This window comes from Oncorhynchus nerka, linkage group LG12, assembly GCF_034236695.1.
Source record: "Oncorhynchus nerka isolate Pitt River linkage group LG12, Oner_Uvic_2.0, whole genome shotgun sequence".
In the NCBI taxonomy this organism is placed as follows: domain Eukaryota; kingdom Metazoa; phylum Chordata; class Actinopteri; order Salmoniformes; family Salmonidae; genus Oncorhynchus; species Oncorhynchus nerka.
Genome location: NC_088407.1, coordinates 87,538,420 through 87,563,814, shown reverse-complemented (window position 1 = coordinate 87,563,814; position 25,395 = coordinate 87,538,420). Strand labels below are relative to the sequence as shown.

General features: G+C 49.9%; 2 protein-coding genes across 5 annotated transcripts in view; both read right to left on the bottom strand.

Annotated features, from left to right (window-relative positions):
• Positions 1-463: 463 nt before the first annotated feature.
• Positions 464-16,779, bottom strand: LOC135574377 (cytochrome c oxidase assembly protein COX16 homolog, mitochondrial). The gene is made up of 4 exons (XM_065025924.1): positions 16,644-16,779; positions 16,055-16,132; positions 5,260-5,328; positions 464-859 (listed from the first exon to the last, which is right to left on the bottom strand). The coding sequence occupies exons 1-4, from the start codon at positions 16,701-16,703 to the stop codon at positions 746-748; spliced, it is 321 nt and encodes a 106-aa protein (XP_064881996.1). The 5' UTR covers positions 16,704-16,779; the 3' UTR covers positions 464-745.
• Positions 16,780-17,875: 1,096 nt separating this feature from the next.
• Positions 17,876-25,395, bottom strand: part of LOC115127375 (alpha-actinin-1) — a 239,408-nt gene continuing 231,888 nt past the window's right edge. For 2 of the 4 annotated variants that reach the window (XM_065025923.1, XM_065025922.1), the window contains exons 20-22: positions 20,653-20,718; positions 19,992-20,150; positions 17,876-18,810 (exon numbers count right to left, since the gene is read on the bottom strand). In XM_065025923.1, coding sequence (XP_064881995.1) covers positions 18,652-18,810; positions 19,992-20,150; positions 20,653-20,718 — 384 coding nt within the window. In that variant the 3' untranslated portion in view covers positions 17,876-18,651. Of the gene's footprint in view, positions 18,811-19,991; positions 20,151-20,652; positions 20,719-23,905; positions 23,987-25,395 lie in introns of all 4 variants that reach the window. The other 2 variants (XM_065025921.1, XM_065025920.1) reach the window with 1 other exon arrangement.

Here is a 25,395-nt window from a genome sequence, read left to right as displayed (position 1 = left end):
TATCCTAACCTCTCCACACAGGCCTAGTGGTTCATATCCTAACCTCTCCACACAGGCCTAGTGGTTCCTATTCTAACCTCTCCACACAGACCTAGTGGTTCATATCCTAACCTCTCCACACAGGCCTAGTGGTTCATATCCTAACCTCTCCACACAGGCCTAGTGGTTCATATCCTAACCTCTCCACACAGGCCTAGTGGTTCCTATCCTAACCTCTCCACACAGGCCTAGTGGTTCATATCCTAACCTCTCCACACAGGCCTAGTGGTTCATATTCTAACCACACAGGCCTAGTGGTTCATATTCTAACCTCTCCACACAGGCCTAGTGGTTCATTTTCTCATCATGACAATTGGCGAAGCATATGTGTACCAGGTATGTGTACCAATGCACATGCCACCTAGTGGCAAGCCACTATGCCACCTAGTGGCCATATTGGACAAAGACAAGAACCAGACTCGTATTTCAAAACATTACATTTTTTTATATAACATATAAGACATGCACATTTGTTGTTTACATACAATTGGATCACAGATTCAACTGTCCATTTCCAAAACTCTCATTGACTCAAAGGTTTCGTTACTTTGAGTTTACACGATAAATACATATTATATTCCTCAAGCCATTGGCCTTGCAGTGGTCTTGGTGATAACTTGGCCCTGTGTCTTCACATCTCACTCAGTATATCCTGTTGCAAACCGTACGGCCCCCCCGGTCAGCGGTATTCCGAGGCATATCTCCATCACGCTGCCTTGCCCTGTCTGGAGCGCTGCTGCTCTTGGTATTCCTTGGAGTCTTCCCAGGGACGAGGACCTCTGATGTTCTTCCACTCCTCCAGGTTTACATCCTTCATCTTCTGTTGTTGGGACAGAGAGACAACAGGACAGGGTTAGGGGCTTTACTCTACACGTCAGGGATAGGATCAGGACAACACTGAACACCAGGGGGGGGTGTTAGTAGACAACAGGACAGGGTTAGTGGCTTTACTCTACACGTCAGGGATAGGATCAGGACAACACTGAACACCAGGGGGGGGGTGTTAGTAGACAACAGGACAGGGTTAGGGGCTTTACTCTACACGTCAGGGATAGGATCAGGACAACACTGAACACCAGGGGGTGTTAGTAGACAACAGGACAGGGTTAGGGGCTTTACTCTACACGTCAGGGATAGGATCAGGACAACACTGAACACCAGGGGGTGTTAGTAGACAACAGGACAGGGTTAGGGGCTTTACTCTACACGTCAGGGATAGGATCAGGACAACACTGAACACCAGGGGGGGGTGTTAGTAGACAACAGGACAGGGTTAGGGGCTTTACTCTACACGTCAGGGATAGGATCAGGACAACACTGAACACCAGGGGGGTGTAGTAGACAACAGGACAGGGTTAGGGGCTTTACTCTACACGTCAGGGATAGGATCAGGACAACACTGAACACCAGGGGGTGTTAGTAGACAACAGGACAGGGTTAGGGGCTTTACTCTATACGTCAGGGATAGGATAAGGACAACACTGAACACCAGGGGGTGTAGTAGACAACAGGACAGGGTTAGGGCTTTACTCTACACGTCAGGGATAGGATCAGGACAACACTGAACACCAGGGGGTGTTAGTAGACAACAGGACAGGGTTAGGGGCTTTACTCTACACGTCAGGGATAGGATCAGGACAACACTGAACACCAGGGGGGGGTGTTAGTAGACAACAGGACAGGGTTAGGGGCTTTATTCTACACGTCAGGGATAGGATCAGGACAACACTGAACACACATGGGGGGTGTTAGTAGACAACAGGACAGGGTTAGGGGCTTTACTCTATACGTCAGGGATAGGATCAGGACAACACTGAACACCAGGAGGAGGTTTTACAAAAACCTCCACAGCACACCAGGAGGAGGAGGTTTTAGTAGATAACAGAAACACCAGGGAGGAGGAGGTTTTAGTAGATAACAGAACACCAGGGAGGAGGAGGTTTTAGTAGATAACAGAACACCAGGACGTTTTAGTAGATAACAGAACACCAGGGGGGAGGAGGTTTTAGTAGATAACAGAACACCAGGACGTTTTAGTAGATAACAGAACACCAGGGGGGAGGAGGTTTTAGTAGATAACAGAACACCAGGGAGGAGGTTTTAGTAGATAACAGAACACCAGGAGGTTTTAGTAGATAACAGAACACCAGGAGGTTTTAGTAGATAACAGAACACCAGGAGGTTTTAGTAGATAACAGAACACCAGGGAGGAGGAGGTTTTAGTAGATAACAGAACACCAGGACGTTTTAGTAGATAACAGAACACCAGGGGGGAGGAGGTTTTAGTAGATAACAGAACACCAGGGAGGAGGTTTTAGTAGATAACAGAACACCAGGAGGTTTTAGTAGATAACAGAACACCAGGAGGTTTTAGTAGATAACAGAACACCAGGAGGTTTTAGTAGATAACAGAACACCAGGAGGTTTTAGTAGATAACAGAACACCAGGAGGTTTTAGTAGATAACAGAACACCAGGGGGAGGTTTTAGTAGATAACAGAACACCAGGGAGAGGAGGTTTTAGTAGATAACAGAACACCAGGACGTTTTAGTAGATAACAGAACACCAGGGGGGAGGTTTTAGTAGATAACAGAACACCAGGGAGGAGGAGGTTTTAGTAGATAACAGAAACACCAGGGAGGAGGAGGTTTTAGTAGATAACAGAAACACCAGGGAGGAGGAGGTTTTAGTAGATAACAGAACACCAGGAGGTTTTAGTAGATAACAGAACACCAGGAGGTTTTAGTAGATAACAGAACACCAGGGGGGAGGAGGTTTTAGTAGATAACAGAACACCAGGAGGTTTTAGTAGATAACAGAACACCAGGAGGTTTTAGTAGATAACAGAACACTGGAGGGGGGGGGGGTGTAGTAGATAACAGAACACCAGGGGGAGGAGGTTTTAGTAGATAACAGAACACCAGGGGGGAGGAGGTTTTAGTAGATAACAGAACACCAGGAGGAGGTTTTAGTAGATAACAGAACACCAGGGAGGAGGTTTTAGTAGATAACAGAACACCAGGAGGTTTTAGTAGATAACAGAACACCAGGAGGTTTTAGTAGATAACAGAACACCAGGAGGTTTTAGTAGATAACAGAACACCAGGGAGGAGGAGGTTTTAGTAGATAACAGAACACCAGGAGGTTTTAGTAGATAACAGAACACCAGGAGGTTTTAGTAGATAACAGAACACCAGGAGGTTTTAGTAGATAACAGAACACCAGGAGGTTTTAGTAGATAACAGAACACCAGGAGGTTTTAGTAGATAACAGAACACCAGGAGGTTTTAGTAGATAACAGAACACCAGGAGGTTTTAGTAGATAACAGAACACCAGGAGGTTTTAGTAGATAACAGAACACCAGGGGGGAGGAGGTTTTAGTAGATAACAGAACACCAGGGAGGAGGAGGTTTTAGTAGATAACAGAACACCAGGACGTTTTAGTAGATAACAGAACACCAGGGGGGAGGAGGTTTTAGTAGATAACAGAACACCAGGGAGGAGGAGGTTTTAGTAGATAACAGAAACACCAGGGAGGAGGAGGTTTTAGTAGATAACAGAAACACCAGGGAGGAGGAGGTTTTAGTAGATAACAGAAACACCAGGGAGGAGGAGGTTTTAGTAGATAACAGAACACCAGGAGGTTTTAGTATATAACAGAACACCAGGGGGGAGGAGGTTTTAGTAGATAACAGAACACCAGGAGGTTTTAGTAGATAACAGAACACCAGGGAGGAGGAGGTTTTAGTAGATAACAGAACACCAGGAGGTTTTAGTAGATAACAGAACACCAGGATGTTTTAGTAGATAACAGAACACCAGGAGGTTTTAGTAGATAACAGAACACCAGGAGGTTTTAGTAGATAACAGAACACTGGAGGGGGGGGGGGTGTAGTAGATAACAGAACACCAGGGGAGGAGGTTTTAGTAGATAACAGAACACCAGGGGGGAGGTTTTAGTAGATAACAGAACACCAGGAGGAGGTTTTAGTAGATAACAGAACACCAGGGAGGAGGTTTTAGTAGATAACAGAACACCAGGGAGGAGGTTTTAGTAGATAACAGAACACCAGGAGGTTTTAGTAGAGATAACAGAACACCAGGAGGTTTTTAGTAGATAACAGAACACCAGGAGGAGGAGGTTTTTTTAGTAGATAACAGAACACCAGGAGGTTTTAGTAGATAACAGAACACCAGGAGGTTTTAGTAGATAACAGAACACCAGGAGGTTTTAGTAGATAACAGAACACTGGAGGTTTTAGTAGATAACAGAACACCAGGAGGGGGGGAGGTTTTAGTAGATAACAGAACACCAGGGGGGAGGAGGTTTTAGTAGATAACAGAACACCAGGAGGAGGTTTTAGTAGATAACAGAACACCAGGGAGGAGGTTTTAGTAGATAACAGAACACCAGGAGGTTTTAGTAGATAACAGAACACCAGGAGGTTTTAGTAGATAACAGAACACCAGGAGGTTTTAGTAGATAACAGAACACCAGGAGGTTTTAGTAGATAACAGAACACCAGGAGGTTTTAGTAGATAACAGAACACCAGGAGGTTTTAGTAGATAACAGAACACCAGGAGGTTTTAGTAGATAACCGAACACCAGGAGGAGGTTTTAGTAGATAACAGAACACCAGGAGGAGGTTTTAGTAGATAACAGAACACCAGGAGGAGGTTTTAGTAGATAACAGAACACCAGGAGGAGGTTTTAGTAGATAACAGAACACCAGGAGGAGGTTTTAGTAGATAACAGAACACCAGGAGGTTTTAGTAGATAACAGAACACCAGGGGGGAGGAGGTTTTAGTAGATAACAGAACACCAGGGGGGAGGAGGTTTTAGTAGATAACAGAACACCAGGGGGAGGAGGTTTTAGTAGATAACAGAACACCAGGGGGAGGAGGTTTTAGTAGACAACAGAACATTACATTACATTTAAGTCATTTAGCAGACGCTCTTATCCAGAGCGACTTACAAATTGGTGCTTTCACCTTATGACATCCAGGGGGGAGGAGGTTTTAGTAGATAACAGAACACCAGGAGGAGGTTTTAGTAGATAACAGAACACTGGAGGGGGGGGGGGGGTGTAGTAGATAACATATTTAGAAATTAAAGATAAGGAAAGATCATATCCTTGAGTCTTCCAGGATGGTATCAGAGAACACAGCATCACAGTACAAACACAGATCAACTCCCCTCGTCCATCCGACACCTACCTGGTACTCCTCCTCCAGGATAACAGACTGTTTCTGGGGGTTCACCTTGGCCTCCAGGGTGGGATCCAGCTAGAGGAGAGAGAAGAAGAGAGGAACGGTTTGTGTCACACACACAAGGCAGCTCCTTATTCACACACACAGACCGACACACCGATCTGAACTGTGATCTGGTGAACAAACTATATTTGATCATGTACATTTTCTGAAACACACAGCTGGTCTGAATCACAGCTCTCAACTGGATGTGGGGGGAGAGAGAGAAGGGCATGAGGAGGGAAGGGGGAGAGGAGGAGGAGGGAAGGGAGGAGAGGAGGAGAGAAGGGGGAGAGAAGAACTTGACAATGAAAATGAGGCAGCCTCCTCCTCCTCTCTCCCTCCCCTTCCCTCCTCCTCTCTCCCTCCCCTTCCCTCCTCCTCCCTCCTCTCCTCTCCCCCTCTCTCCTCATGCCCTTCTCCACCCCTCCCCTCCTCCAGGCCCTTCCCTCCCCATGCCCCCCTCCTCCTCTCCCCCTTCCCTCCCCTCCTCCTCCTCCATGCCCTTCCCCCTCCTCCTCCTCCATGCCCTTCCCCCCTCCTTCCTCTCCCCTCCTCCATGCCCTTCTCTCCATCTATTATTTCTGTAATGTATAAATGATGACAGAAGCCAGAGGTAGTCTAGTTTCTAGCTGGCAGAGAGAAGGAAACTGGCAGCGTAGAAAAGATGAGCACTAAGCTGACTCATTCACACCCAGAAGTTACACCCCTCTTCCCCCTGTCTCTTCTCTACCCAGAGAGTTGGCACAATTACAAATGGCCCTGTTTCCCTGATCAATTATTCAGCTTCATTTGGAGAAATGTCACCAGGTTGAGTAAAACAGCCAGCTTACCAGCCAAGCCAGATGACTTGGGAACAAGGAGAGGTCGCTTTCTGTCTTTTCTTAGCTGTAGCGTGTTACAATCATTTTTGAAATAAAGCCAAATCATAATTTAATTTGTGTACCTCTTTGACACTGAGCACTTAACAAAACATTACACTAAAACCCCCAAAAGGCTGAGCGTAGTGTAACAGACTCCGGTGAGGGGGGGGAACCCTGAGAACCCTGAGGAGACCCTGAGAGGAGACCAACTCTAGAGGGGAGGAACCCTGGGGGAGACCTGAGAGGAGACCAACTCTAGAGGGGGGCCTGAGAGGAGACCAACTCTAGGGGGGGCTGAGAGGAGACCAACTCTAGAGGGGGGCCTGAGAGAGACCAACTCTAGAGGGGGCCTGAGAGGAGACCAACTCTAGAGGGGGCCTGAGAGGAGACCAACTCTAGAGGGGGGCCTGAGAGGAGACCAACTCTAGAGGGGGGGGGAGGAACCCTGAGAAGAGACCAACTCTAGAGGGGAGGGGGAGGAACCCTGAGAAGAGACCAACTCTAGAGGGGAGGAGGAACCCTGAGAAGAGACCAACTCTAGAGGGGAGGAACCCTGAGAGAGAGACCAACTCTAGAGGGGAGGGGAGGAACCCTGAGAGGAGACCAACTCTAGAGGGGGAGGAACCCTGAGAGAGACCAACTCTAGAGGGGAGGAACCCTGAGAGGAGACCAACTCTAGAGGAACCCTGAGAGAGACCAACTCTAGAGGGGAGGGAGGAACCCTGAGAAGAGACCAACTCTAGAGGGGGTAGGAGCCTGAGAGGAGACCAACTCTAGAGGGGAGGAGGAGAGACCAACTCTAGAGGGGCCTGAGAGAGACCAACTCTAGAGGGGAGGAACCTGAGAGGAGACCAACTCTAGAGGGGGGAACCCTGAGAGGAGACCAACTCTAGAGGGGAGGGAACCCTGAGAAGAGACCAACTCTAGAGGGGAGGAACCAGAAGAGACTCTAGAGGGGGGGAGGAACCTGAGAGGAGACCAACTCTAGAGGGGAGGGGAGGAACCCTGAGAGGAGACCAACTCTAGAGGGGGGAGGGGAGGAGGGGAGGAACCCTGAGAGGAGACCAACTCTAGAGGGGGGAACCCTGAGAGGAGACCAACTCTAGAGGGGAGGAACCCTGAGAGGAGACCAACTCTAGAGGGGGGGTAAGGAAACCTGAGAGGAGACCAACTCTAGAGGGGAGGAGGAGGGAGGGAGACCAACTCTAGAGGGGGGAGGAACCTGGGAGACCAACTCTAGAGGGGGGAAACCTGAGAGGAGACCAACTCTAGAGGGGGGGCCTGAGAGGAGACCAACTGAGGGGAACCTGAGAGGAGACCAACTCCAGACCAACTCTAGAGGGGGCCTGAGAGGGGGAGGAACCCTGAGAGGAGACCAACTCTAGAGGGAGGAGGAGGAACCCTGAGAGGAGACCAACTCTAGAGGGGAGGAGGAACCCTGAGAGGAGACCAACTCTAGAGGGAGAGGAGGGGAGGAGAGACCAACCTGAGGGGGGACCCTGAGAACCAACTGAGGGGGAGAGACCAACTCTAGAGGGGGGAGAGGAGACCCTGAGAGGAGACCAACTCTAGAGGGGAGGAGGAACCCTGAGAGGAGACCAACTCTAGAGGGGAGGAACCCTGAGAGAGACCAACTCTAGAGGGGAGGGAGGAACCCTGAGAGGAGACCAACTCTAGAGGGGAGGGGAGGAACCCTGAGAAGAGACCAACTCTAGAGGGGAGGAACCCTCTGAGAAGAGACCAACTCTAGAGGGGAGGGAGAACCCTGAGAGGGGAGGAACCCTGAGAGAGACCAACTCTAGAGGGGAGGAACCCTGAGGAACCCTGAGAGGAGACCAACTCTAGAGAGGGGAGGAACCCTGAGAGAGACCAACTCTAGAGGGGAGGAACCCTGAGAAGAGACCAACTCTAGAGGGGAGGAGGAACCCTGAGAAGAGACCAACTCTAGAGGGGGAACCTGAGAGGAGACCAACTCTAGAGGGGAGGGAGGAACCCTGAGAAGAGACCAACTCTAGAGGGGAGGAACCCTGAGAGGAGACCAACTCTAGAGGGGGGGGGAACCTGAGAGGAGACCAACTCTAGAGGGGGAGGAACCTGAGAGGAGACCAACTCTAGAGGGGAGGGGAGGAACCCTGAGAAGAGACCAACTCTAGAGGGGAGGAACCCTGAGAAGAGACCAACTCTAGAGGGGAGGGGAGGAACCCTGAGAAGAGACCAACTCTAGAGGGAGGGGAGGAACCCTGAGAAGAGACCAACTCTAGAGGGGAGGGGAGGAACCCTGAGAAGAGACCAACTCTAGAGGGGAGGGGAGGAACCCTGAGAGGAAACCAACTCTAGAGGGGAGGTAAGGAACCCTGAGAGGAGACCAACTCTAGAGGGGAGGAACCCTGAGAGGAGACCAACTCTAGAGGGGAGGGGAGGAACCCTGAGAGGAGACCAACTCTAGAGGGGAGGAACCCAGAGAAGAGACCAACTCTAGATGGGAGGGGAGGAACCCTGAGAAGAGACCAACTCTAGAGGGGGGAACCTGAGAGGAGACCAACTCTAGAGGGGAGGGGAGGAACCCTGAGAAGAGACCAACTCTAGAGGGGAGGAACCCTGAGAGGAGACCAACTCTAGAGGGGGCCTGAGAGGAGACCAACTCTAGAGGGGGGCCTGAGAGGAGACCAACTCTAGAGGGGAGGGAGGAACCCTGAGAAGAGACCAACTCTAGAGGGGAGGAACCCTGAGAAGAGACCAACTCTAGAGGGGAGGGAGGAACCCTGAGAAGAGACCAACTCTAGAGGGGAGGAGGAACCCTGAGAAGAGACCAACTCTAGAGGGGAGGGGAGGAACCCCAACTGAGAAGAGACCAACTCTAGAGGGGAGGAGGAACCCTGAGAGGAGACCAACTCTAGAGGGGAGGAAACCCTGAGAGGAGACCAACTCTAGAGGGGAGGAACCCTGAGAGAAGAGACCAACTCTAGAGGGGGGGAGGAACCCTGAGAAGAGACCAACTCTAGAGGGGAGGGGAGGAACCCAGAGAAGAGACCAACTCTAGAGGGGAGGAACCCTGAGAAGAGACCAACTCTAGAGGGGAGGGGAGGAACCCAGAGAAGAGACCAACTCTAGAGGGGAGGAACCCTGAGAAGAGACCAACTCTAGAGGGGAGGAACCCTGAGAAGAGACCAACTCTAGAGGGGAGAAACCCTGAGAGGAGACCAACTCTAGGGGGGCTGAGAGGAGACCAACTCTAGAGGGGAGGGGAGGAACCCTGAGAAGAGACCAACTCTAGAGGGGGGGACCCTGAGAAGAGACCAACTCTAGAGGGGAGGAACCCTGAGAGGAGACCAACTCTAGGGGGGGGGGGGGCCTGAGAGGAGACCAACTCTAGAGGGGAGGGGAGGAACCCTGAGAAGAGACCAACTCTAGAGGGGAGGGGAGGAACCCTGAGAAGAGACCAACTCTAGAGGGGAGGGGAGGAACCCTGAGAAGAGACCAACTCTAGAGGGGAGGAACCCTGAGAGGAGACCAACTCTAGAGGGGAGGAACCCTGAGAGGAGACCAACTCTAGAGGGGAGGAACCCTGAGAAGAGACCAACTCTAGAGGGGAGGGGAGGAACCCAGAGAAGAGACCAACTCTAGAGGGGAGGAACCCTGAGAGGAGACCAACTCTAGATGGGAGGGGAGGAACCCTGAGAAGAGACCAACTCTAGAGGGGAGGGGAGGAACCCTGAGAAGAGACCAACTCTAGAGGGGAGGGGAGGAACCCTGAGAAGAGACCAACTCTAGAGGGGAGGGGAGGAACCCTGAGAAGAGACATACTCTAGAGGGGGGGGGACCCTGAGAAGAGACCAACTCTAGAGGGGGGGGGACCCTGAGAAGAGACCAACTCTAGAGAGGGGGGGACCCTGAGAAGAGACCAACTCTAGAGGGGAGGAACCCTGAGAGGAGACCAACTCTAGAGGGGAGGAACCCTGAGAGGAGACCAACTCTAGAGGGGAGGGGAGGAACCCAGAGAAGAGACCAACTCTAGAGGGGGGACCCTGAGAAGAGACCAACTCTAGAGGGGGGGACCCTGAGAAGAGACCAACTCTAGAGGGAGGGAGGAACCCTGAGAAGAGACCAACTCTAGAGGGGAGGGGAGGAACCCTGAGAGGAGACCAACTCTAGAGGGGAGGGGGGGAACCCTGAGAGGAGACCAACTCTAGAGGGGGGAGAAACCCTGAGAGGAGACCAACTCTAGAGGGGAGGGGAGAACCCTGAGAGGAGACCAACTCTAGAGGGAGGAACCCTGAGAAGAGACCAACTCTAGAGGGGGGGAGGAACCCTGAGAAGAGACCAACTCTAGATGGGAGGAGGAACCCTGAGAAGAGACCAACTCTAGATGGGAGGAACCCTGAGAAGAGACCAACTCTAGAGGGGGGACCCTGAGAAGAGACCAACTCTAGATGGGAGGGGAGGAACCCTGAGAGGAGACCAACTCTAGAGGGGAGGGGAGGAACCCTGAGAAGAGACCAACTCTAGAGGGGAGGGGAGGAACCCTGAGAAGAGACCAACTCTAGAGGGAGGGGGACCCTGAGAAGAGACCAACTCTAGAGGGGGACCCTGAGAAGAGACCAACTCTAGAGGGGGGACCCTGAGAAGAGACCAACTCTAGAGGGGGGACCCTGAGAAGAGACCAACTCTAGAGGGGGGGGGAGGAACCCTGAGAAGAGACCAACTCTAGAGGGGGGGGGGGGACCCTGAGAAGAGACCAACTCTAGATGGGAGGGGAGGAACCCTGAGAGGAGACCATAACCTGAGTCCCAAATGACATCGTGTCTGCGGGTTCTCGCTCCTCCGTTGTACTTTGACATTTTTAATGAACCTTTATTTAACTAGGCAAGTCAGTTAAGAATAAATTCTTATTTACAATGACAGCCTACCGGGGAACAGTGGGTTAACTGCCTTGTTCAGGGGCAGAATGACAAGATTTTTTTTTAAACCTTGTTGGACCCCCCTGACATAGGAGCCATTTGGGATTCAACCCATGTTGGTCTGGAGGGGCATCAATGGAATGAGTTGGACCCCCCCCCCCCCTGACATAGGGAGCTATTTGGGACTCAACCTGTGTTGGTCTGGAGGGGCATCAATGGAATGAGTTGGACCCCCCCCCTGACATAGGGAGCCATTTGGGATTCAACCCATGTTGGTCTGGAGGGGCTTCAATGGAATGAGTTGGACCCCCCCTGACATAGGGAGCCATTTGGGATTCAACCCATGTTGGTCTGGAGGAGCATCAATGGAATGAGTCATTGAGAAAGAGCTCTAATTGGGTCAAAGAGAGTCAGCGGCTGTAAGACTTAACTAGGTCGCTGTCTGGGAGGGAAGATGGAGTGGTTTGTAGAGTAACGTACTGTAGCTAACATGGGTGGGTGGGTGTGTGTGTGTGTGTGTGTGTGAACTGCACTCCAACCCACGGCTATTTAGCCAGGCCTTGGCATACATAAGATTATTTCTCTCACACACGCAGATGCCACACACACACAAAAACTTAAAAACACACAATCACAGAAGCAGCAGTCACTGCTGAGGCCCAGGGTTTAGAAGGAGACTGTCACTGCTGAGGCCCAATGTTTAGAGGGAGACCGTTACTGCTGAGACCCAGGGTTTAGAGGGAGACTGTCACTGCTGAGGCCTAGGGATTAAAGTGAGACCCAGGGTTTAGAGGGAGACTGTTACTGCTGAGGCCCAGGGTTTAGAGGGAGACTGTTACTGCTGAGGCCCAGGGTTTAGAGTGAGACCCGGGGTTTAGAGGGAGACTGTCACTGCTGAGGCCCAGGGTTTAGAGGGAGACCCAGGGTTTAGAGGGAGACTGTCACTGCTGAGGCCCAGGGTTTAGAGTGAGACCCAGGGTTTAGAGGGAGACTGTCACTGCTGAGGACCAGGGTTTAAAGTGAGACCCAGGGTTTAGAGGGAGACTGTTACTGCTGAGGCCCAGGGTTTAGAGGGAGACTGTTACTGCTGAGGCCCAGGGTTTAGAGTGAGACCCGGGGTTTAGAGGGAGACTGTTACTGCTGAGGCCCAGGGTTTAGAGGGAGACTGTTACTGCTGAGGCCCAGGGTTTAGAGTGAGACCCGGGGTTTAGAGGGAGACTGTCACTGCTGAGGCCCAGGGTTTAGAGGGAGACCCAGGGTTTAGAGGGAGACTGTCACTGCTGAGGCCCAGGGTTTAGAGTGAGACCCAGGGTTTAGAGGGAGACTGTCACTGCTGAGGACCAGGGTTTAAAGTGAGACCCAGGGTTTAGAGGGAGACTGTTACTGCTGAGGCCCAGGGTTTAGAGGGAGACTGTTACTGCTGAGGCCCAGGGTTTAGAGTGAGACCCGGGGTTTAGAGGGAGACTGTCACTGCTGAGGCCCAGGGTTTAGAGTGAGACCCGGGGTTTAGAGGGAGACTGTTACTGTTGAGACCCAGGGTTTAGAAGGAGACTGTCACTGATGAGGCCCAGGGTTTAGAGGGAGACTGTTACTGCTGAGACCCAGGGTTTAGAGGGAGACCCAGGGTTTAGAGGGAGGCTGTTACTGCTGAGACCCAGGGTTTAGAGGGAGACCCAGGGTTTAGAGGAGACCCAGGGTTTAGAGGGAGACTGTCACTGCTGAGGCCCAGGGTTTAAAGTGAGACCCAGGGTTTAGAGGGAGACTGTTACTGCTGAGGCCCAGGGTTTAGAGGGAGACTGTTACTGCTGAGGCCCAGGGTTTAGAGTGAGACCCGGGGTTTAGAGGGAGACTGTCACTGCTGAGGCCCAGGGTTTAGAGTGAGACCCGGGGTTTAGAGGGAGACTGTCACTGCTGAGGCCCAGGGTTTAGAGGGAGACTGTTACTGTTGAGACCCAGGGTTTAGAAGGAGACTGTCACTGATGAGGCCCAGGGTTTAGAGGGAGACTGTTACTGCTGAGACCCAGGGTTTAGAGGGAGACCCAGGGTTTAGAGGGAGGCTGTTACTGCTGAGACCCAGGGTTTAGAGGGAGACCCAGGGTTTAGAGGGAGACTGTCACTGTTGAGGCCCAGGGTTTAGAGGGAGGCTGTCACTGCTGAGACCCAGGGTTTAGAGGGAGACTCACTGCTGAGGCCCAGTGTTTAGAGGGAGACCCAGGGTTTAGAGGGAGACTGTTACTGCTGAGACCCAGGGTTTAGAGGGAGACCCAGGGTTTAGAGGGAGACTGTTACTGCTGAGGCCCAGGGTTTAGAGGGAGACTGTTACTGCTGAGGCCCAGGGTTTAGAGTGAGACTGTTACTGCTGAGGCCCAGGGTTTAGAGGGAGACTGTTACTGCTGAGGCCCAGGGTTTAGAGTGAGACCCGGGGTTTAGAGGGAGACTGTTACTGCTGAGGCCCAGGGTTTAAAGTGAGACCCAGGGTTTAGAGGGAGACTGTCACTGCTGAGGCCCAGGGTTGAGGGAGACTGTCAAAAGAAGAAAAGAAGGGGAAGAAGAAGAAGAGAAGGGAAGAAGAAGAAGAGAAGAAGAAGAAGAGAAGAAGAAGAGAAGGGGAAGAAGAAGAAAAGAAGAAGAAAAGAAGAAGAAGAGAAGGGGAAGAAGAAAAGGGAAGAAAAGGGAAGAAGAAGAAGAGAAGAAGGAAGAAGAAGAAGAAAGAAGAAGAAAAGGGAAGAAGAAGAAGAAGAAGAAGAAAAGAAGAAGAAGAGAAGAAAAGAAGAAGAAAAGGGAAGAAAAGGGGAAGAAGAAGAAGAAAAGGGAAGAAGAAGGGGAAGAAGAAGAAGAGAAGAAAAGAAGAAGAAAAGGGAAGAAAAGGGGAAGAAGAAGAAGAAAAGGGAAGAAGAAGGGGAAGAAGAAGAAGAAGAGAAGGGGAAGAAGAAGAAGAAGAGAAGGGGAAGAAGAAGAAGAAGAGAAGGGGAAGAAGAAGAAGAAGAGAAGGGGAAGAAGAAGAAGAAGAGAAGGGGAAGAAGAAGAAGAAGAGAAGGGGAAGAAGAAGAGAAGGGGAAGAAGAAGAGAAGGAGAAGAAGAGAAGGAGAAGAAGAAGAAGAAGAGAAGGAGAAGAAGAAGAGAAGGGGAAGAAGAAGAAGAAGAGAAGGGGAAGAAGAAGAAGAAGAGAAGGGGAAGAAGAAGAAAAGAAGAAGAAGAGAAGGGGAAGGAAGAAGAAGAAGAAGAAGAGGGGAAGAAGAAGAAGAAGAAGAAGAGAAGAAGGGAAGAAGAAGAGGAGAAGAAGAAGAAGAGAAGAAGAAGAAGAAGAGAAGAAGAGAAGGGAAGAAGAAGAGAGGGGGAAGAAGAAAAGGGAACATGAAGAAGAGAAGGGGAAGAAGAAGAGAACATGAAGAAGAGAAGGGGAAGAAGAAGAAGAGAAGGGGAAGATGTCCCCCTGTCCTCCCACAGCTCCAGCCCTAGAGTTCATCCCAAATGGCACCCTATTCCCTATGAGCCCTAGTCAAAAATAGTGCACTATATACAGAATAGGGTGTCATTTGGTAACCAGGGAATAGGGTGTCATTTTGTAACCAGGGAATAGGGTGTAATTTGGTAACCAGGGAATAGGGTGTCATTTGGTAACCAGGGAATAGGGGGGGTCATTTGGTAACCAGGGAATAGGGTGTCATTTGGTAACCAGGGAATAGGGTGTCATTTGGTAACCAGGGAATAGGGTGTCATTTCGTAACCAGGGAATAGGGTGCCATTTGGTAACCAGGGAATAGGGTGCCATTTGGTAACCAGGGAATAGGGGGTCATTTGGTAACCAGGGAATAGGGGTCATTTGGTAACCAGGGAATAGGGGTCATTTGGTAACCAGGAATAGGGGTCATTTGGTAACCAGGGAATAGGGGGTCATTTGGTAACCAGGGGATAGGGGGTCATTTGGTAACCAGGGAATAGGGGGTCATTTGGTAACCAGGGGAATAGGGTTCATTTGGTAACCAGGGAATAGGGTGCCATTTGGTAACCAGGAATAGGGGTCATTTGGTAACCAGGAATAGGGGGTCATTTGGTAACCAGGGAATAGGGGTCATTTGGTAACCAGGGAATAGGGGTCATTTGGTAACCAGGGGAATAGGGGTCATTTGGTAACCAGGGGATAGGGGTCATTTGGTAACCAGGGAATAGGGGGGTCATTTGGTAACCAGGGGAATAGGGGTTCATTTGGTAACCAGGGGAATAGGGGGTCATTTGGTAAGCAGGGGAATAGGGGGTCATTTGGTAACCAGGGGAATAGGGGGTCATTTTGGTAACCAGGGGAATAGGGGGTCATTTGGTAACCAGGGAATAGGGGGTCATTTGGTAACCAGGGAATAGGGGGTCATTTGGTAACTAGGGAATAGGGGGTCATTTGGTAACCAGGGAATAGGGTGTCATTTTATCATCATAGCTATTCATATAAGAGCACTGTTTTTTTCTCCATCAAAGATACTAGTTAGTGATAGGTGGTATATAGCATATCCAGCTGCATAGAGGTATAATGACTCTGTCACATAATGTACCGATTTCAGTCCTAGAGGGCAGCACTGATAACATCGTGCTATTCTGACACCTAAAGGATCTAGCGTACCTGTGTCGTGACTGACTCTCCCATGAGCGGTAATCTGTCTACCGGGTAGGGCTACAGCCGAACACTCAGTGCCGGTGCCACAGTGCCATCAAATCATCAGTCAAACGTTCACACACACGCACATGCATACATTTCAACGGGTAAAATTATATACGTAAAAAATACATTTTATATTATAAAAAGGTAATTGATACCTCTAGAATATAAGATATTGCTGAGGAATCAAATAACCTCTGAGGACTATAAGGGAGTTATACTCCTCAGCGCCTCAGGATGGCTCATACTGCCTGTCTGCTCTGTTGGTCTCCTCTTCACAGTGTCTACGGCAGTTTTTCATACATTTCAGAGGACACAGTGTTGATTTCATTATGCTGGATCAGCTGCTTTACCTTCTTCATGATCTTCTGAGCATCGTAGCGGATCTGTGTGAACTCCCGGAGCCCAAAGGAACCTCCCACTACCAGCAACTTAGAAACACAATCCATAAATTGGTTTCATGACGCATTGTCATCAATATATAAAGTACATTCATACTATCTCGGACTGCACTAACTATTGAAACTAAAATTGTATGCTGTCAGGGATGAATATGCAGTTATGTGTTTAAACAAGAGGACGGACGATTTATTAGTGCTTCTAGTTAACTAATCTATTGAACATGATGTCTCAGGTCACTTGTACTTTCATTGTTTGGAGATTGGCTTGTGTTTTGTCAGTCGCTTCAGCAGCTAACGGCACGAAACCACGTAACTAGCTAGCTATGATTTAATTGATCGGATTTTATAATGACTGTTCTTCGTGTTTGTAGCCTACATGTTGATGCTAATGCTCAAGCTGCTATCTAGTTCATGTAGTCAACTTTAGCTAACTTTAGCTGATAAGCTAATAGCCACTGATAGCTAAGCTAGCTACCCTCTCTCTAGCGAGCAAAAGTCTTGTCACGAAACTGAAAAAGACAGTATCAAACCTATGACTCACCAACATGGGAACTCCATATTTAAGGGTTTTGTTCCTCTGTAATGCTTTGAAGGTCAACATGATTATTCGACCCAGATAACGCTACAACCCCATGTTACTTGTTGTTCACTGCGGAAGGTGAATTACGAGTAGTCCTACTCCCTATAATTCCCGGATGTTTCATAAACTCCCATTTTTAGTTCCGCATGTGGAGTGAGAGGTAGAAACACTGAAGCAGTGTTATGTGTATGATTTTGGCTGATTAATTATTGGTCATATGTATGAGATATGTTGGCATATTACTTTAGTCTCATGTTATATTTAGAAGAAAAAAAAGCCGCACATTAGCTACATGTTTCTGTAAAGAGCATTGATCTAAATAACATGCCAAACCCACTTATTTAATTTCTTCCATTGTCCATATTACTGTAATTTGATTACAGAATCCAACATAAATATGTAAGTTGAATCAAGGAAATGAATAAGCTCTTCTCCCAGTCTCTTCTTCTTTATCAGCCTCTGAATCCATTCTTCGATCTTCCTCTGGCAGACGACCAGAGCCAGCGGCCCAAAGAAAACACTGTACAGGAACAGGATTCTTCTCAAACACAAAGTAATAGAACTACTTCCTGCTAGCAGGGTGGACTGAACTTGGGTATATAACCTCCCAGAGCTCAAATGTCAGAATATGATATTGCATATTCCTCTTGTATCCTCAGCATTGCCCTATAGCCAATCTACATCCAGTCTATCACCCCAGCTACCATTCATTTTTATTATAAACTGGGTGGTTCCGGCCCTGAATGCTGATTGGCTGACAGCCGTGGTATATGAGACCGTATACCACGGCTATGACAAAACATTTATTTTTACTCCTCTAATTACGTTGGTAACCAGTTGATAATAGCAATAAGACACCTCAGGGGTTTGTGATATATGGCCAATATACCACGGCTAATGGTTGTATCCAGGCACTCCGCGTTGCGTCGTAACTAAGAACAGCCCTTAGCCGTGGTATATTGGCCACAAACCCCTCGTGCCAAATGGAACCATATTACACCTGCACCTAAAGCTACTTTCCAGCTTGATATTATTGTCTTGTGTTCTGCAGCATTGCTTCACAATGTCATACTTTTGCTGGAGATAGTTCATTTTGAATATCACATATAGTTTCATCACAGACACAATAAAAGTCATCGGTTATTAATGTCACTGTGTCAAAGGAGAAAAAAATGGGTAAATTAAGGACCAAGTATAGCAATTTATCTTTATTTCAATTGTTGTTTCTTTCTTCTTCTTTTTTACCAGGTGAAGAAAAATACCTTTTTTTGTTCTGTATAATAAAATATGTTAACTTTATTCATTTTATGAAGAAAAACAATAACAAGAAAAAATAAAAACACATTTCTCTCCCTTTTTGTAAACCTGGAGAGTGTTGCTGCATGGGAAGCAAGTCCAACTGAGACAAAGTATGAGGGAGGGAAGGGGGTGAAGTTTCCCTTGGGTACAGATCTAGGATCAGCTGTCACTCCCTCAATCCTAACTAACTACTAGAGTGGGGAAAGTGCTAAACTGACCCCAGATCAGCATCTAGGGGCAACTTCAGCCTACACCAGTAAAGGGGTTGGCGGAGGGGGGAATGAGTGGAAAAGGAAGGGGGGCAGACAAGATGATTATGACATATAAGATAAGGCCAGGAACATAGAAAAAACATGTTAGCATTATAGAGCAGGGCTAGCCTGATGCCAGATTTGTCTGTGCTGTTTTGAGCGTTGTAGAGCAGGGCTAGCCTGATGCCAGATCTGTCTGTGCTGTTTTGAGCGTTGTAGAGCAGGGCTAGCCTGATGCCAGATCTGTGTTTTGCTAAACTGGCGTGACAACGATGAGTTGGGTAAGACAACACAAACAGATCTGGCACCTATGCTAGAGCAGAGCTGCGGTGTTGGGGCAGTAGGAGGGTCTTGCGGGGGGCGGTGGTAAGAGCAGGTAGGCTGGTGAGCGACCTCACATGTTAGGGGTCAAAGGTCACTCAGAGGTCACTCTCTCCGTAGAGTGCGGTGGAGAAGGACATGTAGTCGAGGGCACCGGGTATCGCGTCGGGGCCGGCGTAGGGTGCCATGCGGGCGATACAGTACTCTGCCTGGTCAGGAGGCAACTCACGACGAAGCTCATCGGCCAGGATGTAGTTCTGATGGAGGGGAAACGAGAAGGTAAGAACAGTCCTCAAACCTTTGGGCTCGTTTGGCCAAAATATAAAATCAGTGGTTGGCCAAACAAATAGACGTTTATGTATTTATAAATAAAAAAGGTAAACAACAATAGCTTTTTAGTAAGCAATCATAAAATCATACAAAATGTAGCCATATAACTTGCCACCAAAAAACACATTCTAATTACCAGTATTAAAAGATGTATAAAAAAAACACCTGTTGTGGCTCAGAAACTGCAACCAAGTTTCTATGTTGGTAAAGGCTAATAACTTGAATATGTGTTTCAAATGACTTGGAAATATGGGAAAGGTGTAACAATTTGTGTTCGCAGCAGTGAAATGCATCAGAAAGGTATCGGAATGTTCCGGAAAATATCAGGGAAGCTCATCAGAGAAAAACGCCTCTAGGGGGCCTCTTTTGGGGGCCCTAAGCAAGATTTGGCAGTGGCCAAAGTAAGTACCTGCTTAAATGTGCAATAAGCAAAAATTGCTCCGCCATTTCCTGGTTGGAAAAATTCGAATAATTTGCCTAATTTTAGTTTATGTGACAAAACAAGCACTCAGGATGTAGAGAATCATTGCACCATCCTAAGCCGTTGTGAAATATATTTTCAATGACCAAAAATATTGTATTTTCAGCTGTTTGAAGCTGGTGTACAAAAACCAAAAGTAAGATGCAAAAATAAAACTTAAGAACGGGAAGCATAGAAATAGAGCACGTAGAACCGATCTACCGCTTCTTAGACTGGCTTTCAGTGAATACACTTGATTGATTGATTGATTGATTGATTGATTGATTGATTGACCGACTGACTGATACTGACCGACTATTATTCCAACCTCAGTGTGGAAATATATATATAAAATGGAGGAAAATCCGTTTTTTGACTGTACTGGGCCTTTAAAAACTGCAAACATTTGTCTCTACCTTATGGCAAAATGTGTAGATTTGCAGAAAATGTACTCTAAAACTCTCCGCTGTCAAGATTTCGATTTTGGCCCCCAAAAGGCTAGGGCCGACTCTGACTGTATGTGTGTGTGTATGGATGTGGGTACACAGACCCACAAGCCATTGCGGCCCCTCATGATGAGTTCAGATTTTTCTTTGTGGCTCCCACCCCTATCAAAGTTGCCCATCCCTGGTCTAGTTGGAGGAGTACCTTGTCCCCAGCCAGGACCTTGAAGGAGGCCATGACCTGGTCAGCGGTGTCTGTGTCGGCCGTCTCCCGGGACATGAAGTCTATGAAGGCCTGGAACGTGACCACGCCCACCCGGTTGGGATCCACGATGCTCATGATGCGAGAGAACTCCGCTTCACCCTATTGGACAGGAGCCACGAACACCGTCACCACGGGGACCATTGTGGGGCCCTTTTGGGCTCTGGTCAAAAGTTGTGCACTATGTAGGGCCATTTGAGACGTAGCCTGGTTTCCAGATCTGTTTGTGCCGTCTTGCCAACTATGGTCATTGTAAGACAGCACAAACAGATGTGACAGGGACCAGGCTATAGAGACAGTAAACAAACTAGAATGTTTACACAGTAATATACAGCTAATCAGAGACGAGAGACGATTTTCTGGTTTTAACTAAACATGTGATCATGATTTGGTGAATCATTTCTTTTCCAATTCATAGCAGACTGATCTTGAAGAGACAAGTGAACAGTTTCCACAAATTGACTACAAGGCAGACTAAACACATTTTGGTACGTGTATACAGTTTCCACAAATTGACTACAATAAATACATTTTGGTGTATAAGTAACCATAGGAGGAGGATACTTGACTGAGGGAGGGATTGGAGCAGATGTTTAGGCTTTACCATGTTGTAACCGAGGGAGATAAGGCAGGTTTTGAAGTCTTCAGCTTCCATCATCCCTGTTTTCTTCTACAGGTGTCAGAGAGGGACAAACAGTACAGAGGAGGAACGAACGAGGAAGAAGATTGAAAAGTGATAGGAGGTATTGAGGGGGAAATAGAGTAGGAGAGGGATGTCACACGACATTGCGAAAGGAAAATTGGAGGAAGGATAGTAAGAAGGGGGTAGAAGAAGAATCAAGGTAAAGGGGTAGAGGTGGTTAGAGGAGAGTAGAGGTGGTTAGGAGAGGGAGGTAGAGGGGGTTAGAGGAGAGTAGAGGGAGGTAGGGGGTAGTAGAGAGAGGTAGGGGTTTAGAGGTTGAGTAGAGGCAGTAGAGAGAGGTAGAGGAGAGTAGAGAGAGGTAGAGGGGAGTAGAGAGAGGTAGAGGGGAGTAGAGAGAGGTAGAGGGGAGTAGAGAGAGGTAGAGGGAGTAGAGAGAGGTAGAGGGAGTAGAGAGAGGTAGAGGAGAGTAGAGAGAGGTAGAGGAGAGTAGAGAGAGGTAGAGGGGAGTAGAGAGAGGTAGAGGGGAGTAGAGAGAGGTAGAGGGGAGTAGAGAGAGGTAGAGGAGAGGAGAGAGAGGTAGAGGAGAGGAGAGAGAGGTAGAGGAGAGAGGAGAGAGAGGTAGAGGAGAGGAGAAAGAGGTAGAGGGGAGTAGAGAGAGGTAGAGGGGAGTAGAGAGAGGTAGAGGAGAGGAGAGAGAGGTAGAGGGGAGTAGAGAGAGAGAGGTAGAGGGGAGTAGAGAGAGAGGTAGAGGAGAGGAGAGAGGGGTAGAGGGGAGTAGAGAGAGAGAGGTAGAGGAGAGTAGAGGGAGGTAGAGGAGAGGAGAGAGAGGGGAGTAGAGAGAGGTAGAGGGGAGTAGAGAGAGGTAGAGGGAGGTAGAGAGAAGGGAGTAGAGAGAGGTAGAGGGGAGTAGAGAGAGGTAGAGGAGAGGAGAGAGAGGTAGAGGGGAGTAGAGAGGAGAGGTAGAGGGGAGTAGAGAGAGAGAGGTAGAGGAGAGAGAGAGAGAGAGGTAGAGGGGAGTAGAGAGAGAGGTAGAGGAGAGTAGAGGGAGGTAGAGGAGAGGAGAGAGAGGTAGAGGGGAGTAGAGAGAGGTAGAGGGGAGTAGAGAGAGGTAGAGGAGAGGAGAGAGAGGGGAGTAGAGAGAGGTAGAGGGGAGTAGAGAGAGGTAGAGGGGAGTAGAGAGAGTTAGAGGGGAGTAGAGAGAGGTAGAGGGAGTAGAGAGAGGTAGAGGGGAGTAGAGAGAGGTAGAGAGAGGAGAGAGAGGGGAGTAGAGAGAGGTAGAGGGGAGTAGAGAGAGGTAGAGGGAGTGGAGAGAGTTAGAGGGAGTAGAGAGAGGTAGAGGGGAGTAGAGAGAGGTAGAGGGAGTAGAGAGAGGTAGAGGAGAGGAGAGAGAGGGGGAGTAGAGAGAGGTAGAGGGAGGTAGAGAGGTAGAGGGAGGTAGAGAGAGGTAGAGGGGAGTAGAGAGAGGTAGAGGAGAGGAGAGAGAGGTAGAGGGAGTAGAGGAGGTAGAGGGGAGTAGAGAGAGGTATAGGGGAGTAGAGGGAGGTAGAGAGGTAGAGGGGAGTAGAGAGAGGTAGAGGGGAGTAGGGAGAGGTAAGAGGGAGGTAGAGAGGTAGAGGGGAGTAGAGAGGTAGAGGGGAGGTAGAGGGAGGTAGAGGGGAGTAGAGACAGGTAGAGGGGAGTAGAGAGAGGTAGAGGAGAGGTAGAAGAGAGTAGAGGAGGTAGAGGGAGGTAGAGGGAGGTAGAGGGAGGTATAGGGGAGGAGAGGGGAGTAGAGGGAGGTAGAGGGAGTAGAGGGAGGTAGAGGGGAGTAGAGGGAGGTAGAGGGGAGTAGAGGGAGGTATAGGGAGGTATAGGGGAGTAGAGGGAGGTAGAGGGGTAGAGGGAGGTAGAGGGAGTAGAGAGAGGTAGAGGGGAGTAGAGAGAGGTAGAGGGAATGGAGGAGGTAGAGGGGAGTATGGTGAGGTAGAGGGGAGTAGAGGGAGGTTAGAGGGGGTAGAGAGAGGTAGAGGGGAGTAGAGGGAGGTAGAGGGAGGTATAGGGGAGTAGAGGAGGTAGAGGGGAGTAGAGGGAGGTAGAGGGGAGTAGAGGGAGGTAGAGGGAGGTAGAGGGGAGTAGAGGGAGGTAGAGGGGAGTAGAGAGAGGTAGAGGGGAGTAGAGGGAGGTAGAGGGAGTAGGGTAAAGGTAGAGGAGTAGAGAGAGGTAGAGGGAGTAGAGGGAGGTAGAGGGGAGTAGGGTAAGGTAGAGGGAGTAGAGGGAGGTTAGAGGGGATAGAGAGAGGTAGATGGGAGTAGAGGGAGGTATAGGGGAGTAGAGAGAGGTATAGGGAGTAGAGAGAGGTAGAGGAGAGGTAGAGGAGAGTAGAGGGAGGTAGAGGAGGTATAGGGGAGTAGAGGGAGGTAGAGGGGAGTAGAGGGAGGTAGAGGGGAGTAGAGGGAGGTAGAGGGAGTAGAGGGAGGTAGAGGGGAGTAGAGAGAGGTAGAGGAGAGGTAGAGGAGAGTAGAGGGAGGTAGAGGGAGGTATAGGGAGTAGAGGGAGGTAGAGGGAGTAGAGGGAGGTAGAGGGGAGTAGAGGGAGGTAGAGGGGAGTAGAGGAGGTAGAGGGAGGTAGAGGGGAGTAGAGGGAGGTAGAGGGAGTAGAGGGAGGTAGAGGGAGTAGAGAGAGGTAGAGGGGAGTAGAGGGAGGTAGAGGGAGGTAGAGGGGAGTAGGGTGAGGTAGAGGGGAGTAGAGGAGGTTAGAGGGGGACAGAGAGAGGTAGAGGGGAGTAGAGGGAGGTATAGGGGAGTAGAGAGAGTATAGGGGAGTAGAGAGAGGTAGAGGGGAGTAGAGGGAGGTAGAGGGGAGTAGAGGGAGGTAAGGGAGGTAGAGGGGTTAGAGGGGTTAGAGGAGAGTAGAGGAGGTTAGATGAGAGTAGAGGGGAGTAGAGGGAGGTAGAGAGGAGTAGAGAGGGTTAGAAGTAGGTAGGGGGTTAGAGAGGAGTAGAGGGGGTTAGAGGGGGTAGAGGGAGGTAGAGGAGGTTAGAGGGATAGGGGGATGGTTGAGAAGGGATAGGGGTGGTTGATAAGGGGTTGGGGATAGGGGGTGGTTGATAAGGGGTAGAGGGTGGTTGATAATGGGTAGGGGGTGGTTGATAAGGGGTTGGAGGGAAGTAGAGGGAGGTAGAGTGGAGTAGAGAAAGAAAGAGAACAAAACAAACCAACATTGTTAACCTCAGTACCTGTGCATCGTTGGCTATATCGAAGCCCAGGCTGATCAGGCAGGCCTTGAACTCCTCAGCACCCAGAGTGCCTGAGTGGTCCTGGGGTGTCAGGTGCAGTGGGGGTGCCAACCAGGTGTGCCAGGTACCAAAGGCCAGTGTGGGCCAGGTGCATGTGAAGTGGGGGTGGGCAGGAGGAGCAGGGTGGATTGGAGAGGGCGGGGTGGATTGGAGAGGGTGGGTGGGTGTGCGTCATGCAGAGGGAGAGGGGGTAGGGGTGGATGGTTGATAAGGGGTTGGGGGTGGATGATAAGGGGTTGGGGGTGGATGATAAGGGGTTGGGGGTAGGGGTTGGGGGTGGTTGATAAGGGGTTGGGGGTGGTTGATAAGGGTTGGGGATGGTTGATAAGGGGTTGGGGGTAGGGGGATGGTTGATAAGGGGTTGGGGTGGTTGATAAGGGGTTGGGGTGGTTGATAAGGGGTTGGGGGTAGTTGATAAGGGGTTGGGGGTAGGGGGATGGTTGATAAGGGGTTGGGGGTGGTTGATAAGGGGTTGGGGGTAGGGGGGGTGGTTGATAAGGGGTTGAGGGTGGTTGATAAGGGGTTGGGGGTAGGGGGTGGTTGATAAGGGGTTGAGGGTAGGGGGTGGTTGATAAGGGGTTGGGGGTGGTTGATAAGGGGTTGGGGTAGGGGGATGGTTGATAAGGGGTTGGGGGTGGTTGATAAGGGGTTGGGGGTAGTTGATAAGGGGTTGGGGGTAGGGGGTGGTTGATAAGGGGTTGGGGGTGGTTGATAAGGGGTTGTGGGTGGTTGATAAGGGGTTGGGGGTGGTTGATAAGGGGTTGGGGGTAGGGGGATGGTTGATAAGGGGTTGGGGGTGGTTGATAAGGGTTGGGGGTGGTTGATAAGGGGTTGGGGGTGGTTGATAAGGGGTTGGGGGTGGTTGATAAGGGGGTTGGGGGATGGTTGATAAGGGTTGGGGGTGGTTGATAAGGGGGTTGGGGTAGGGGTTGGGGTGGTTGATAAGGGGTTGGGGATGGTTGATAAGGGGTTGGGGGTGGTTGATAAGGGGTTGGGGGTAGGGGTTGGGGGTGGTTTATAAGGGGTTGGGGATGGTTGATAAGGGTTGGGGGTGGTTGATAAGGGGTTGGGGGTGGTTGATAAGGGGTTGGGGGTAGGGGTTGGGGGTGGTTGATAAGGGTTGGGGGTAGGGGGATGGTTGATAAGGGGTTGGGGGTGGTTGATAAGGGGTTGGGGATGGTTGATAAGGGGTTGGGGTGGTTGATAAGGGGTTGGGGGTGGTTGATAAGGGTTGGGGATGGTTGATAAGGGGTTGGGGGTGGTTGATAAGGGGGTTGGGGGTAGGGGTTGGGGGTGGTTGATAAGGGTTGGGGATGGTTGATAAGGGGTTGGGGGTGGTTGATAAGGGGTTTGATAAGGGTTGGGGGTGGTTGATAAGGGGTTGGGGGTGGTTGATAAGGGGTTGGTTGATAAGGGGTTGGGGGTGGTTG

What these genes read in the sequence shown, in the direction of transcription:
- LOC135574377 (XM_065025924.1), bottom strand. Translation starts at nt 16,703, where the DNA reads ATGTTGACCTTCAAAGCATTACAGAGGAACAAAACCCTTAAATATGGA. An exon ending in AATATGGAGTTCCCATGTTG is followed by an intron (nt 16,133 to 16,643) that starts GTGAGTCATAGG and finishes TGTGTTTCTAAG; the next exon opens with TTGCTGGTAGTGGGAGGTTC. An exon ending in CTCAGAAGATCATGAAGAAG is followed by an intron (nt 5,329 to 16,054) that starts GTAAAGCAGCTG and finishes TCTCTCCTCTAG; the next exon opens with CTGGATCCCACCCTGGAGGC.